The 14,073-nt window shown below is 48.2% G+C and overlaps 1 protein-coding gene across 2 annotated transcripts in view; it reads left to right on the top strand.

Annotated features, from left to right (window-relative positions):
* The window catches only part of LOC115652758 (cytochrome P450 26B1), a 45,919-nt gene that overhangs the window by 13,429 nt on the left and 18,417 nt on the right, over positions 1–14,073 (top strand). For both annotated transcript variants that reach the window (XM_030565179.1, XM_030565180.1), the window contains one exon: positions 1,286–1,510. In XM_030565179.1, the coding sequence (XP_030421039.1) occupies positions 1,286–1,510 (225 nt within the window). The remainder of the gene's footprint in view (positions 1–1,285; positions 1,511–14,073) is intronic.

Below are 14,073 nucleotides of genomic sequence, written 5' to 3'. Positions count from 1 at the left end.
GTTCTCCCAATTGGCCTGATGATCCAGGGAACGTGAGAGTATCAAGGTGACAAACACTTCTTCCTCCAAGCTTGATGGGAGCCGGCAACACCCCTGGTAGCCCAACCGGATGAGTTTTAAGGATACTTCATTTCACGCAGCTATACAAAACCGTGTTTGGACAGATACGTTCATTCCACCAGGCTGTCTCGGTCTATAGCCCCCCCACTTTCTCCCCCCCACCAAGCAAGGTATTTCCCAAGAGCCCGTGGCTCGTGATCATTTCCCTAGCACTGGTTACATGCACCTCAACGGCAGTCATTACCCAATCCAGCCAAACGGCCCCAGTCTTGCTGGGATAGAATCACACGCCCTGTTGGTTTCACGTTACTCAACCCATCCCACGGCCAAACCTCTGTCAAATCATCACTTTCCCTCTGCCTCCCGCTAAACGATGCCGTCTCTCCTCGCTGACCTTTCGCACACATCGAGGACCTCGGTCCGGTCTGGAGCCCCTCCCTCCAAGTCCACCTTCTTTCCCCAAACTTCTCTCCAGACCGCGCCCAAGACCTGCTTGGCGTCAGTCTGGTTATGTGTCCCTCCCTGCACAGCAGCCAGTTTGCATTCCTCCTTGTTATGCGCTGCAACTACAGTAGCATATTTTTTTTCCTTCTTTTAAAGTGCTTTTCAAGGCGTTTCATCATAAATCCGATGGAGAGCTTGTGGGATCAGTGGCTTCTGTTATTAGCCACTGGCTAGTGGCCATGGTTCTTGAGGGGCTGCAAAGTACATGGATGGTCTTGGAACACGCTTCTCTGATTGGGGTTAAAGGAGCCTTCACCCTCCCACGGGGGGTGAATCAAAGGTCACTGGGGTGGGTGTCACTGCAGGCTCAGTATCTATTTTCCCCTCCACAATATTTTCCGGGAACTTTAAACAAAGAGGGAGGTTTCGCCCGGGATACATTTTCCTGGCTGGGCCCGAATATTGGAAAAGCCAGCGCACTGCACGCCCCCCTCCTCATCCTAGCGCTGGGAAATCCCACGGAGCGCCTTTTAGGGCATTCCCCGTCTGCCACCGCAAGCGGGAGCCGGGCTAGCCTGAGGGAAGTGGGGGGCCGCGGTGAGAATAGAGAGGAACCCCGCCCCCATCCCTGTCCTAACATGTTGACCCCCTCCCCGGCTTTAAGTAAAAGTCGCAGAGCTCTCAGTAAAGGTGCCTGTGCTTAGGCATCAAAGTCGGTGCCTGTTCGGGGCCCATAAGTGGATGTCTGTCCCCAGGCTCAGTGTGTGTGTGTCTGTCCTAGGGATCCTGCTTCCAGTCGTCCAGGAGGGAGAAATATGGCAACGTCTTTAAGACTCACTTGCTGGGACGCCCCTTGATCCGGGTGACCGGCGCCGAGAACGTGCGGAAGATCCTGATGGGAGAGCATCACCTGGTGAGCACGGAGTGGCCCCGGAGCACCAGGATGCTCCTAGGACCCAACACGGTGGCCAACTCCATCGGGGACATCCACAGGCACAAGAGAAAGGTAAGGGGCCCTCCCCCCACACCAACAGGGAGCAGCTGGGGGTGGGGAGGGACTAGGGTGCCGCTCAACCCCCGGGGGGCTCCAACCAGGCGAGTGGGCCCCTGTCCCAGAGACCGCCCCCCCCCCGGTAGCTGGGTCCCTGCTCCGCCACAGAAGGGGGAGAGGGGAGCACGGGCACTGCCCACCCCCGGCTCCTGGGCGGGGCAGCAAACTTGTGAGCCCGGGTCCCCGCGGGCCGGGCCGCTCCGCCCCCAGCACGTGGGCGCCCCCAGCAGAGTCGCGGCGTTCGGACGGTGGAACGCGGCAGGGCGAGCGTTCGAAACGCCGAACGCTGCCGGCAGCCCCGCCAGTCCTTTGAGGAATTTAAAAGGGCGATGGAGAGAGGCGAGCGGCTCTGGTGGGGGTGGCGGGACGGGACTGGTAACCGGCTGGTCCGGGCTTCCCCGCAGCTCTGCATCCTGGCCGGGAGGAGGGCGATCACCGAGGGGCTCAGCACTCGGGGGCCCACCCGGCCGCGCTCCAAGCTCGACTGCTAGGAAGGCGCTGCTGCGGGTCGAGCTCAGCCCAGGGAGGGGCGTCGGCAGCGCCAGCTTCTTTCTGAGGCTGGAGAGCGGGATGGGGGATGAGGTGGAAGTTCGGGCTCCTCAGCGCTTCTGGATTTATCCATGGATTTATTATGGGGCGGGGGGGGAGGCACATCCCCCAATTGCAGCCGGTGGCACGTGTGACTTGAACCGCAGTAACCTGAAAACCCATCGAGTTCTGTCCATCCGCCCCTCTCTTAAAAGGGCACCGCCAGGGCTGTGCCGTGGTGGGAGAGCTGGGCGGGGAGGCTGTCCCTGTGCCTGTGAATGAAAGGGGAGAGGCAGCCTCATTAAGTGATCAATGACGTTGTTATTTCAAAGGCGCAGAACGGTGCCTCCCTGCCCTGGAGCCAGGAGTCAGAGAAGGGAGTCTCCAGCCAGCAGCCACTGGTTCCTTATAAAAATCATAGGAGTGCTTGTGGCACCTTAGAGACTAACAAATGTATTGTAGCATAAGCTTTCATGGGCTACAGCCCACTTCATCGGATGCATGTAGTGTGGTTCCTTTCAGTGTGTTTCAAGCAGTCTCCTGCTTATAGAGCTTCATCAGCATTACACTGAATGCAGGTGACCTCCTAGGGCTAGATTCTGATCTCAGGAAGGGTTGAAATGAGATGCTGTAGGACTGACTTCAGATTCTGATTCACAGACCTAACCCCCAGGGTAACCTGAGAGCAGAACCTGTCCCTCTGTCACCTATGCGTTGCCCAGTATGCTAACAGCTCTCTCATAATAATACATCTGATCTAAGCACAGAGGAAAGGGCAATTATTAGAATATACAGTGTAGGGAACCATTCTCTTTAGGACAATTACTCTGGCGTAACAGAGACCAGGATCGCAGCATTTGCTCCTCCCTAGAGTTTACAGTCCCAGGCACCAATCCTGCAATGTGTTCCTTGCAGGCAGAATTTCTGCACCCAGGTGCCCACACAGAGCTCATGGCAAGATCTGGGCATTAGCAGACAAATACTAGCATTCGGGCCCATAATGCATTGCATTAGCATGAGATGATGGCCTGATGTCAAGGTAGTGCAGATTTGTATTGTGGATTTCATAGATTACAGAGAGGCAATTGGTTCCCCCGTGTACCCTTTGATTCTCACCAGAAAATAGGCTTTTTCTGAGCTTTCTTTCATTTGGACAGTAGAATACGAGTCACAAAATATATTAGACTATAATGATTATCTCACAATACTGCTGTATGCTGAATGGACCCAGGTATGGGATACTGTTGTACACTGAAGACCCATAATGGTTCATTGACCTTGCCTTCTCTAACATAAACACAAAGCAGGCTGTGTGTGTGTGTGGGGGGGGGAGGAGCAGGGGGACACCCTACCAAAACAAAAACACTCTACCATGCACATTTACCCCCCTGGAGAGAAGATGAGAGATTTTAATCTCATCTCTTAATGCACTATTGGAAGATGCTCAGACACTCCGGTGATGAGCACAGTATAAGAATCTACAAAGAATTAAATAGAATTCATTCTATCAGATTCCAGTTTGCAAATTTGATTTGTTGTGTCTATATAAGTATATAGCAATGCACCCCATTGTAGTATCAGGATGTGGGTGTGATACTGCACACAAAAGAGATGACCCTGCTCCCTCTATGATGGGGGCGTAGCTTGGGATGCTTGAGGGAGAGGGGAGGAGGCCTGGTTATACAATGCTGGAAAAAGCGATGCTAACTTTGGGATGGCTGTAGGAAGGAAACTGAGCTGTACTGAACCCCGCAATTTCAGCTCCCTCAAGTTTCCTATTGAGGAAGGGGGCAGAGTTAAACAATTACTCGAAGGTCCATGGAAATATTTTTTCGTTTCCCTCCGGGAAGGAAAGATGTTTCTTTATTGCAAACAAGGGGGACCTGAGGACCTTTGGTTGAAATCCTAGTAGGTGGAAGCTTTAATAAAACCATGAAGTTTAGATCTCAGGAAAAAAATAGAGGAGTTGGGGGAAGAGGGTAGGTTATGGGAATGAGGTAATGGAAAGGGAATACACTTAAAAGGTCTTCACACCTGCTGATAGAGCCCTTCAGGTTTACTAATAATTTGTACCGCAACTGAACACTGAGGTGCTGACATCAGAACTTGAATGATAAGCATTTCATAAGGGGAGTTTTCCATCCTACGCCTTTACTCTCTCTCAACACATTAAACCAGTTACTTTATTTTTACCGAGGGGGAACAACATCCCCTAGATGCAGGCCAAGTTTTGTGAGTGTGGGAAGGGATGGCATGTTAAGATCCAAATTCCTCAATCTGAAAACCCCAGCTCATGTGGTTTGGTTCCATGTCTAATCCAAAACTCGTGGGCCTATTTTCCAGTTAGGATGTGGCCAGAACCTCATGACACCAAATATGCTCACAACATTTTGACTTGAGCGGAGCTGAAATCAAATAAGATTTTGATGTCATCCAAACCCTATACGCTGTTCCTCAGCTAGTCTACGCCTACCTTCCATTTGAATTCTGGCTGACATCATAAATAAACACAAACTACCTTCAAGGATTAGGGGCCTGGGAGATGGGAAGGGAGAATGAGAGACATTATTAGATGCTAAACATTTTTAATGAGGTATTTTTCTGTGGTGACTGTTAAATTTTCTCTTTCAGCAACATCTACTGTTGTACCAATACATTAAGCTTGCTGGATCAGTTTCCTTTGAAAAAGCTTAGTCTGGTTCCCTTGCCTTTCCTGGTCAGCTTTCCTCTCAATGATTGTTTTCTTGATTGTCAGCATCTGGTGTGTTTCACGCCCTTAGGTGTGTGCCCAAGTGCAGCTATTTACCTGGCAGTCACTTAAACCATTCTTTTCCATGCACACAAGCATATCTTTGCCCTGCATGGGAGGCAGTTCTAAGTAATTTACTCCCTTAGAGATCAGACAAATATTTCAAACACGAAGAAAACAAAGATCATTTTGTTCTGGGCTGTATCTCTGTACTCTGGCTGGTGTAGAGGAGATGATGACCAGCCCATGGTCCTATCAGGCCAGATGCCGCGCCATAGATGGTAGTCTCAGGTTTCTTTTGGATAAAGCAGTCTTGAGCCAGCTGCTATTTGTTTTGCAATTATTATTATTATTATTAATAATTTCTAACTCTTCTCATCCTCTTATTGGTGTTTAAGGGAGTGTTAGCAAGAATGTGCTTCAGGGCATGTGAGGAAGTGGAAGCCATATAGTTAGGACAACTTTAACAGCCTAGGCTATGTGGCAGGGTTTCTCTGGTGCCTTATCCAGAGAAGATGATGTGTTACATCATCTAGTCTATCCCCAGTGGAGAGCGAAATGAATGATGATTGTTCTCTGCAGTATTCATCTCCAGCACTTTGTGCATTCCAGGTCAAAATGTCTCACGCAATGAGAATGTTTGAGGTGAAGCAGAGCTATTGTGGAGTAGGGACTAGAACCAGGATCTGGGAGCTAGGACGATTAGGCACTTCTATTCCCTAGCTTTGCCATGACTCTTGGATCAGGAGATCTAGGTTCTCTCCACAGCCTGTGATCTTGGACAAATCACTTGACTTCTCTGTGCTTGAGGATTGAATCTCTTAACATTTGTAGAGTGCTTTGAGATCCTGGGATGAAAGGTGCTAAAGAGGAACAAAGTATTCCTATTACACTGTATTAAAAAATTTGTAGCTCTGGCAGTGCACGGCTTTCCCTTCCCCCATTTATTAAAACTCCTCCGCGTGAAGTTGTCCAAGTGAATATAAACTGGAGAAAGCTCGCCTTTGGGAAATTAACTTGTCAGTCTTTATTGGAGTGTGCATCTGTGGCTGAAGAACTGCTTTGCTCCAGAACCAAACAGCTCGGGCTGGGGTGGAAAGGTGAGAAAGGAGCTGCATGCAGCCTCCTTGCTAGGACTGCACACTTAAGCAATCATATCTCTTTGTGGCTGATATCATCAAAGGTGGCTTCATCCTTGGCCCAAGATAAAACTGAGGGGTAAGAACATCTGCATGCACTGGAAGCCCCAGGTCAATATGTACCTAGCAGTTGTTACTGCTGTTGGATCACAGGGTTTACACTGAAGTCAGAGAAGAGCGTTAGCTGGCTTTGAAAAAAACATTTCCAGCTTTGGCCTTATGCAGCAAACTAGCAGCAACCCCATGCACCTACATGGAGGGAGCTTGTAAATATACAGCCTGCCACTTCAAACCAAACCAAGCGCGTGAGAATGATAATAGCTACTGCAGCCGAGGCTCCCTTCTGCTAGGGTGTGTGATCGGGTACAGAAAACACTCCAGCTGTCACAAATACAGGCGCTAGTTTACCCAGCGAGGCGATGCTGTTGTAATGTTGTTGTTTATTATTTGTATTATGGCAGCTTCTCATAGCCGCAGTCATGGACCAGGGCCCCATTGTGCTAGGCACTGGACAAACCCAGAATGAAAGAACAGCCCCTGCTCTACACTGCTGACAGTCCAGCATGAGATGCTGCTTTCCCGAAATCACGCGCTGTCTGCGTAGTAGGCAAAGACACGCTGCTCTGGGTTCCGCACTTGCATTCATCTGCCAGTGCAGGATTGTTCCCTGCAGTACAATACATTTGTCTAAGGACCTGATTTTATATAGTGGTTGAGCACCTGTCTCGCCCACTGAAATCCCGGGTGCTGATCGCTTTTTAAAATCAGCTCCTCAGTTGACAGGAGTTCCTGCCATTGAACTGTGCCACACTTTTAAGACATCTGCCGGATATTTAGTCTATTCTTTTTCCTTTACTCAGTCTTACCCCCTGGGCTATCCCTTCTTAGATCCCCCTAAACAATTCTTCTCCCTCTTTGGTGTTACCCCAATTCAGTCTCTGAAGTACTTGTAAGACTGATGTCATACCCCAGTCTTGGTCATCCTCGCTGCTCACATTCACTCTATTTCGAGGCTTCTAATAAATCAGCCCCTTGCTCATTTTTGTTACACTTCACTCAATTCCCCTTAATGTATTGGCCCCTCTCCGGTTCCTAACCACTCAGAACTGAATGCTGTATCCTACATGCCATGCAGAGAGGACACTATTATATATTTAAATAGTTAAATGTTATGGACTGAATTCTATTCTCATTACACCCGGACAACTCCACTGAAGTGAATGCAGTTGCTCTGGATTTATACTAGCATATGCTAAAGTAGAATCTGGCCCTATGTATTTTAGGGTTGGCAAAGGATTTGTGTCCTAGGAGAATATGACTTGAAATTCATATTTTCCTGTAAGAGATGAGGAGAAAAATCTGCTGTGTGGTGGGGTTTAGGGGTAATGGGTTTGTGCTTTGTAAACTGTGAATGACCAATAAGGAAATGTAAGTAACATGAATCAGATGCTTCTATGAATAATAATAGTTTCTGCAGCCAAACTTAGCTAGCAAAAAAAAAAAAAAATTGCGAAGGCTCTCAGCTCTTATGCTTCAGGGCATAGACAGGTCATCCAGTTGGGGTCAGGAAGGAATTTTCTCTTGCATGGGGTATCATTGTACAGATAGTTGCATTATGGTGTGTGTATGGGGTGAAGGGTAACACCTTCTTCTGAAACATTCAGTATTGATAACAGGATCCTACTTTAGATAGACTCTAGGTCTGTTCCAGCATGGTAGTCCTAAAAACAGACACAGCTGGCTCAAACCCCTCCCTCCCCCCAAGTCCCAGACCCTGGGAGTTCTGGAGGAAGCAAACTGTGGCATAAGCCAAGTGGCCTGCTTTGTTTCACTGCTCCAGTGTCCAAAACTACAGCATTCATTAACACAACACAGTTAATGTTCTGCCTCGGAGGCATACAAGTGTTGAGCTTATTAGCACCAAGTAGAAAGGTCTGAGGCTTTAATATAGTTTGCGAGAGGATTAAGAACACAAAAGGGGCCATAAATTTACAACCAAATACAAACCAGCTGCTGTGGGCAGGAGCAAAGGGAGGGGGGTGGGAAGGTACCTTTTCACATCATGAAAGCCCTGATCCAAGTTCTTAAAATATTTTATGTTTCCATTGAACCTTTTCACCCATGTTGCCATGGAGTACAAATCGTATGGCGGAAAGGAAACCATCTCCTGTGTCCTGAGCCAATGGGACCAGATCCTCAGCTGGCTTGAATCCGCAGAGCTCCATGGACTTTTCAGCTGGCACATCAGTGGAGCTACGCCACTTTGCATCATTAGGGGATTTGGCCCAATGAGTTTTAGTTCACATGCAAAGGGCCTGATGCAAAGCCCATTGGAGTCAGTGGAAAGACTCCCATTGACTTCAAAGGGTGCAGGATCATGTCCTGACTGAGAGATTGTCACTGAGGCTGGTTCCCTGAGTTTAGACCGTTTCTGACTCTCAGAGAAAATCCAGGGTAACTCCAATAGCTTTAACAAAAAACACCAGTGTGGATCTGCTGCCTCCTATAATATTTTGCATTTTCATAACACCTTTTATCCTGAAATGCCTTGCAAGCTTTAAGGATGCTTTACAGTGCAATCCCTTTGGTCATACACCAGCAATCATACAGATATCCTGGGAGCACAGGCTTTTCTAAGCAGGCCACCTTGCCTTCCTCCACCTTCCACTAGAGCCCTGTTTAACCAGCTTGGGCAAGTGACTTCCCTTCTCTGTTCCTACATTTCCCCATCTGTAAAATGGGAATAAGGATACTGATCTCCTTTGTAAAGCATTTTGACGTCTGCTAACGAAAAGCACTATACGAGGGCTGGGTATTCACCCAAAGATGCCAGATGTCCTCTGAGACATCTAGAAATTTACAGTAGTGCTTTACCCCAAATGCTCTTTGCCTACCCTGGAAACACAACCATCTCTGGGGTGCAACATGGCAGTGGTTCAACAGTGTACTGCAACAGAGCGGAGGGAATACAGAACGCCATGTGCAAATCACAGAGATTGGGTAGCAACTTTAAGTGATCTAATCCATCCTCCACTTCTAAGTGTCTTAACTCCCGATTCTGTTCAGGTGGTGTTATCCCACTCATTGCTCTGGTATCTGAGTGCTCTTCCAGTCTAAGGAATCTTGCTGTCTAGGCAGCTTTTCTTGTGATTCTGCTTCCATTTTCCTGCCCTTAATTTCATGTGGTTATTTCTAGTTGCATTATTCTCTGCTGCCTTGCACTGTTCTTTACACCTGTGCAAAGTGCCAAGGGAATACCACTGAAAACGAGGGAACCTTAATTATTGATGGAAATTGAAGAGTGTTTAAGCACCCTTGTACTGTAGGGTGATCAGTTGTCTCGATTTTATAGGGACAGTCCCAATTTTTGGGTCTTTTTCTTATATAGGCTCCTATTACCCCCCCGCCCCCCGTCCCGGTTTTTCATATTTGCTGTCTGGTCAACCTATTGTACTGGGATAAATATTGTAATTGCCAGGGATGTGTTGGATGTAGCTCTTGGGAACTTTCCGCTCCCACTTGAAGATTCAGACAACAAAGCTGAAGGCAGGGCTGGGATGATGTCTCCCTCTCTGATGGAGTCACCCTCATCTTTGAATCCTGCTAACCCATCCCTGCCTGGTACTCATAAGAGCACATTTATTCTGCCTTTAGAATGGGCCAGATTGCATCACACAACAGCTATTTTCCCAGGGTTGGATTCTCCTAACCTACTGCAAGGGCAATGGACAGAGGGACGCTGGCTATTATCCTTCCCAAATACACTTAATGGGATTCTCTGCCACTCTAGGCCTAGCCTGGAGTCTCGGAAACTCACCATGGAAAAAAAAAATCAAACGATCTGTCTGGGCTGGGGCCCCCGGGCTCCTTGTTAGCTGAGCAGCAGCTCTCGACTGGGGATCAGTGTGTGAGCTAATTTAGCTTTGCCGGCCACAGGTGTCCCTGCAGCTGTATCGCCCAGCGGCCAATACCAGTGCGGGTCACTGACTTCACGAGGGATATATGTTGAAGGTTCAAGAGGGGATTAAAATAGAACCCATGTTGTTGAGCCAGGTTAGGGCCCTGGTAATATGGTGACTTATCGGACGTAGGGAAAGGCTTTGATTTCTTGGTGTTCTTGTTACACTTGCACAGCACTGGCAGGGTTAGAGGCACTTCTTGCTACATGCTGGCTCAGTAACGTGCTTTGCAGGAGACTTCAGTCTCCCATAGCCACTGAGCCAGAGGGGAGGATTAGGGGGAGGTTGGGATGTAAAACATGACAGACCGGGATTGGACAGAGATAACAGAGCTCCTCTTATCACGTCTAATGAACATCCTTTGGATGGGTAATAGCGTTTGGTCGCTGCTGCCATGTAGGTTTAAGGCTTTGTATCCTGGTCCCTGTAAGGCAGCCAGTCCCCATTTCTGACGAATGCTTGGGAAAAAACCAACCTGTTATTAGGGCCTGATCGACAGTTCGCTGAAATAGTGGAAAGACTCCCATTGGTTCGATTGGGCTTTGGAGGAAGTCTTTAGTCTTCAGAACCAAGGAAGCAGTGGGTTTTCAGGACAGCTGATCGGAAATCGGAAATGTCCATTCATTTGTTTTCATACCGAATTGGAACACCCCCTTCCCCCCAGATTTCCCGCGAAATGAAAATTCCGAAAAAAATTCAGTTTGAAACTACTGAAACATTTTGTTTCATTAGCACTGAACTGTTTTGTGGCAGTTGTGTTGAAATGTTATATTACACTACACAATATTTATATATATTTGTAATATATAGCTCTAGTATAGTATTAACATTTTAATTTTAATAGAATATCAAAGCGGAAACAAAATAAATGGAGACAAATTGAAATGAAACAAGGAAAAGTTGGAGTGATGCATTTAAAATTTTTCCCTCCAAAAATTAAATGACAACTGACGCATTCCATTTCCATTCCGATGACGCTGCACGTTCCGATGGAAAACTGTTCTCTCAAAATTTTTCCAGCCAACTCGTGTTTCCAGTAATGGTCCTTTGAGTCTGACAGCAACCTCTTTGGCTTTGACCTGTGACTTGGGGTCTCTGCTGCAACCGGATTCACTGCTCTCTCATCCTCCACTGGGAGAAATTTCTGCATAACACACCCCATAGGCAGGTTGTGCACAGCCCCACAGTTTGGAGAATGCTGGGCTTTGATGAGCAAACTCCATGTAGTTCAGATTCTTAGCTTCCACCTTACCAGTTTCTCTCTCAAGAGGCCGTAAATCCCTCCAACAATGTATTTGCCAATTGATGACAATATGCCACTGAGGAAGATGGGAATGGGGGATGAGAAGGGCCACTCTAAAAGGCTACTAGTCAATTTCTGCATGTGGCACGTGGCATTGGTCTTGTTCACTGATATTCCGGCCAGAGGCTCTTTATCTCTTGCACAGCACCAGCTTTTAGAGTGCCGGAAAGGCAGTGATCAGCCCCTATCTTTGCTCTGTCTGTGTGTGAGTGAAATGAAGAAGTCCATTTACATACATTACCAAATGTAAAAATAGCAGCCGAAAAAGTATTTTTCGTTTGAACACCTTTGGCTCAGTGGCATTGTCTGTGACTGCTCAGCATCTTACTTTGTTTTCCCTTCCCTTCCATAAACCCTCCTGCTCGTGAACCAGGCAGCCAGATCCAAAAATATTGGTACCTAAGATTTGCAAAGCCATTGAGCCATCAAATTGGGTATCCTGCCTCTAGCTGTGGCCAAGAACAGATGCTTTGGAGGAAGGAGGACATCCATTATAACGTGGCTACAATTGGGAAGGCAGAGTTGGAGCAAATACTTGTCTAGCCCGAATAAACCTCTTGTGTCAAGGTTTAGAAACTGTTTGGTGTTTCCTGGGCTCATTCTGAGAGCAACGGTGGATAATTAAAGTCACTGAGAGACAACCACTGCAGCCAAAGTAACCTTTGGAGCTCAACAGAGAGTGTTGTGTTAACGTGTTATTAGCTGATTCATTTTCTAGGGCTGGACCAACAACTCAGGGGAGGCAGGGAATACGAACCTGTCCTAGCTGGCATCCCACTCTAAACACCGCCGAGGCGAGTTTGATGGACTCAGATCATGTCTGGGGAGCACTGAGTCCCCACTCATGGGACAGCCATGTTCCAGAGGCCTGTTCTCAAAAGCGGCCAGTCCTCTTCCTATGGGGCTTTTCATTAACTGTCTTTGTTCACTCCTTTTTGGGGTTGAGCAGCAGGAAGAGAGCAACTCTGGGCCTAGTGTTGGTGAAATCAGGAGGCCTATTGCCACTCAGTCGCTGGTTCGAGTCCCACACAGGTCTGTAGTGACTGCCAGATGGCTGTTGAGTGGCCGAGTGGCCGATGTGAAATCAGTCTCATGGATCTCAATCCGGATCCTGCTGGACAGGCATCCGTGTTGTCAAACTCTCCATCAGCATCAGCAAGAGCTGAGGTCAGGAACTGAATGGGTCATGGAGATTGAGCTTCTCTTCCATTCCGAGAGGCCAGGGTCAAGGCACACTGGAGTGGGCAGTGTGATGACAGCTGTACTGTCATGGGATAAATGGAGGGTTTCGTTCTCAGGGCCTGAAAAGAAACCATGCATGCACTAAACTTCCCCTAAACCAAACCAGCGTGGGGCATGGGTCGCTTGCTGGTGGATTCTCTGCAGCTTGAGGTCTTCAAACCAATTTTGAGGATTTCAATAACTCAGTCCTGGGTTAGGGGTTGTTATAAAAGTGGATGGGTAGGGTTCTGTGGCCTGCCTTGTGCAGGAGGTCAGACTAGATGATCATATTGGTCCCTTCTGACCTATGAGTCTATGAGTCTATAAGATAACTGTCCATGAAAATACTGTGGGTACGAGCCAAAGGGATGCTGTATACAAGTATAAAGGGATGCTGCTTCTCCTCTCTGGTGTGCCTCAGGGAATAGCTGAAATGCAATAGGTCTGTGAGGTTCACATCAGACAGGGAAGAGGCACCTCTCATTGTTGTGCGTAGCCGGAACTCTCTGTGGATCCAGGGAGCTGAGACACCGGGCAAGAATTTTCTGCCTTAGGATAACCGTAAATCCTTAAATATCCTGTTTTTGTTGCAAGAAGAGGCGTATTTGGAAGTTTCCAGACAGGGTCGATTAATCCGCATTCTGGATGGATGGTGGGCTCTCTTTCTGATCCATGGGCGAAAGGGTGCATGCGTGTGTGCGGGGTAAGTAATTTCTTTGAGGAGTACGCATTTTTCTATCCCCTCTGACTCCAGAGTCAGCTCTTGACTAACAAGCCACAAGGATCACAGCAGACCTGTGTAGCACAAGATAGGGGAATAAATCTGGGTCGGAAACCCAGTGACGTACGTACCTCCTGACTAAGGTATGGATTCCAGGTGGGGATAGTGTGACCAGAGGTCCTGATTTTATAGGAACAGTCCTGATATTCAGGGCTTTGTCTTATATAGGCACCTGTTGGCCCCCACGCCCTGTCCCGATTTTTCACACTTGCTGTCTGGTCACTCTAAGTGGAGAATTGGGCAGGGCCTGGGTGAGTTTGGAATTAGGTCCCTCTCCTATCAGCCACAGAACGCTATAGATCAGGTCAGCCCATCCGGTTTCCCCTGGCAGTGCAGGACTGTTCCCTAAGACCATGCCTCGGGGGCCTGTCTAGTCTAGCCTTAAATGACTCTGCAAAGGGGGGTTTTGCCCCTTTCCTTGGGTGACCATCCTGCAGCCTAATAAACTCTTGCTGAAAAGGAGGTTCCTTTGCCTCCTTTTCCCTTCTGTGCTTTAACCTTCCCTTCCTCCCTGACTCCCTGGCCTAGAAGACCAGAGCTATTCGATAAATGTTCACTAGAGGGCGCAGGGATTTTAGCCTGGAAGCAGGAAGGGATGCGTTTGCGAAGGAGAGACCTGTTGGGACTGAATCCCCCTTGCAACTGGGAAGCCGCTCCATTGCATTGGAGAGTTCTTGATGAGCTGGAAGGGGGGCCAGGCCAGGCCAGGCCAGGCCAGGGAGGGGAATGTACAGAAGAACATGTTGGCAAGTGGGATTATTTAGTTTTGAGAGAAGAGGCTGGAGGGGGGGACAGAGATGCAGTATTTTAAGGAGCCAGGGTGGTTACAAAGGTCTAA

This window comes from Gopherus evgoodei, chromosome 5, assembly GCF_007399415.2.
Source record: "Gopherus evgoodei ecotype Sinaloan lineage chromosome 5, rGopEvg1_v1.p, whole genome shotgun sequence".
NCBI lineage: Eukaryota > Metazoa > Chordata > Testudines > Testudinidae > Gopherus > Gopherus evgoodei.
Note: the sequence above shows the minus strand (reverse complement) of the source record. Positions and strands in the feature narration are given on the sequence as shown.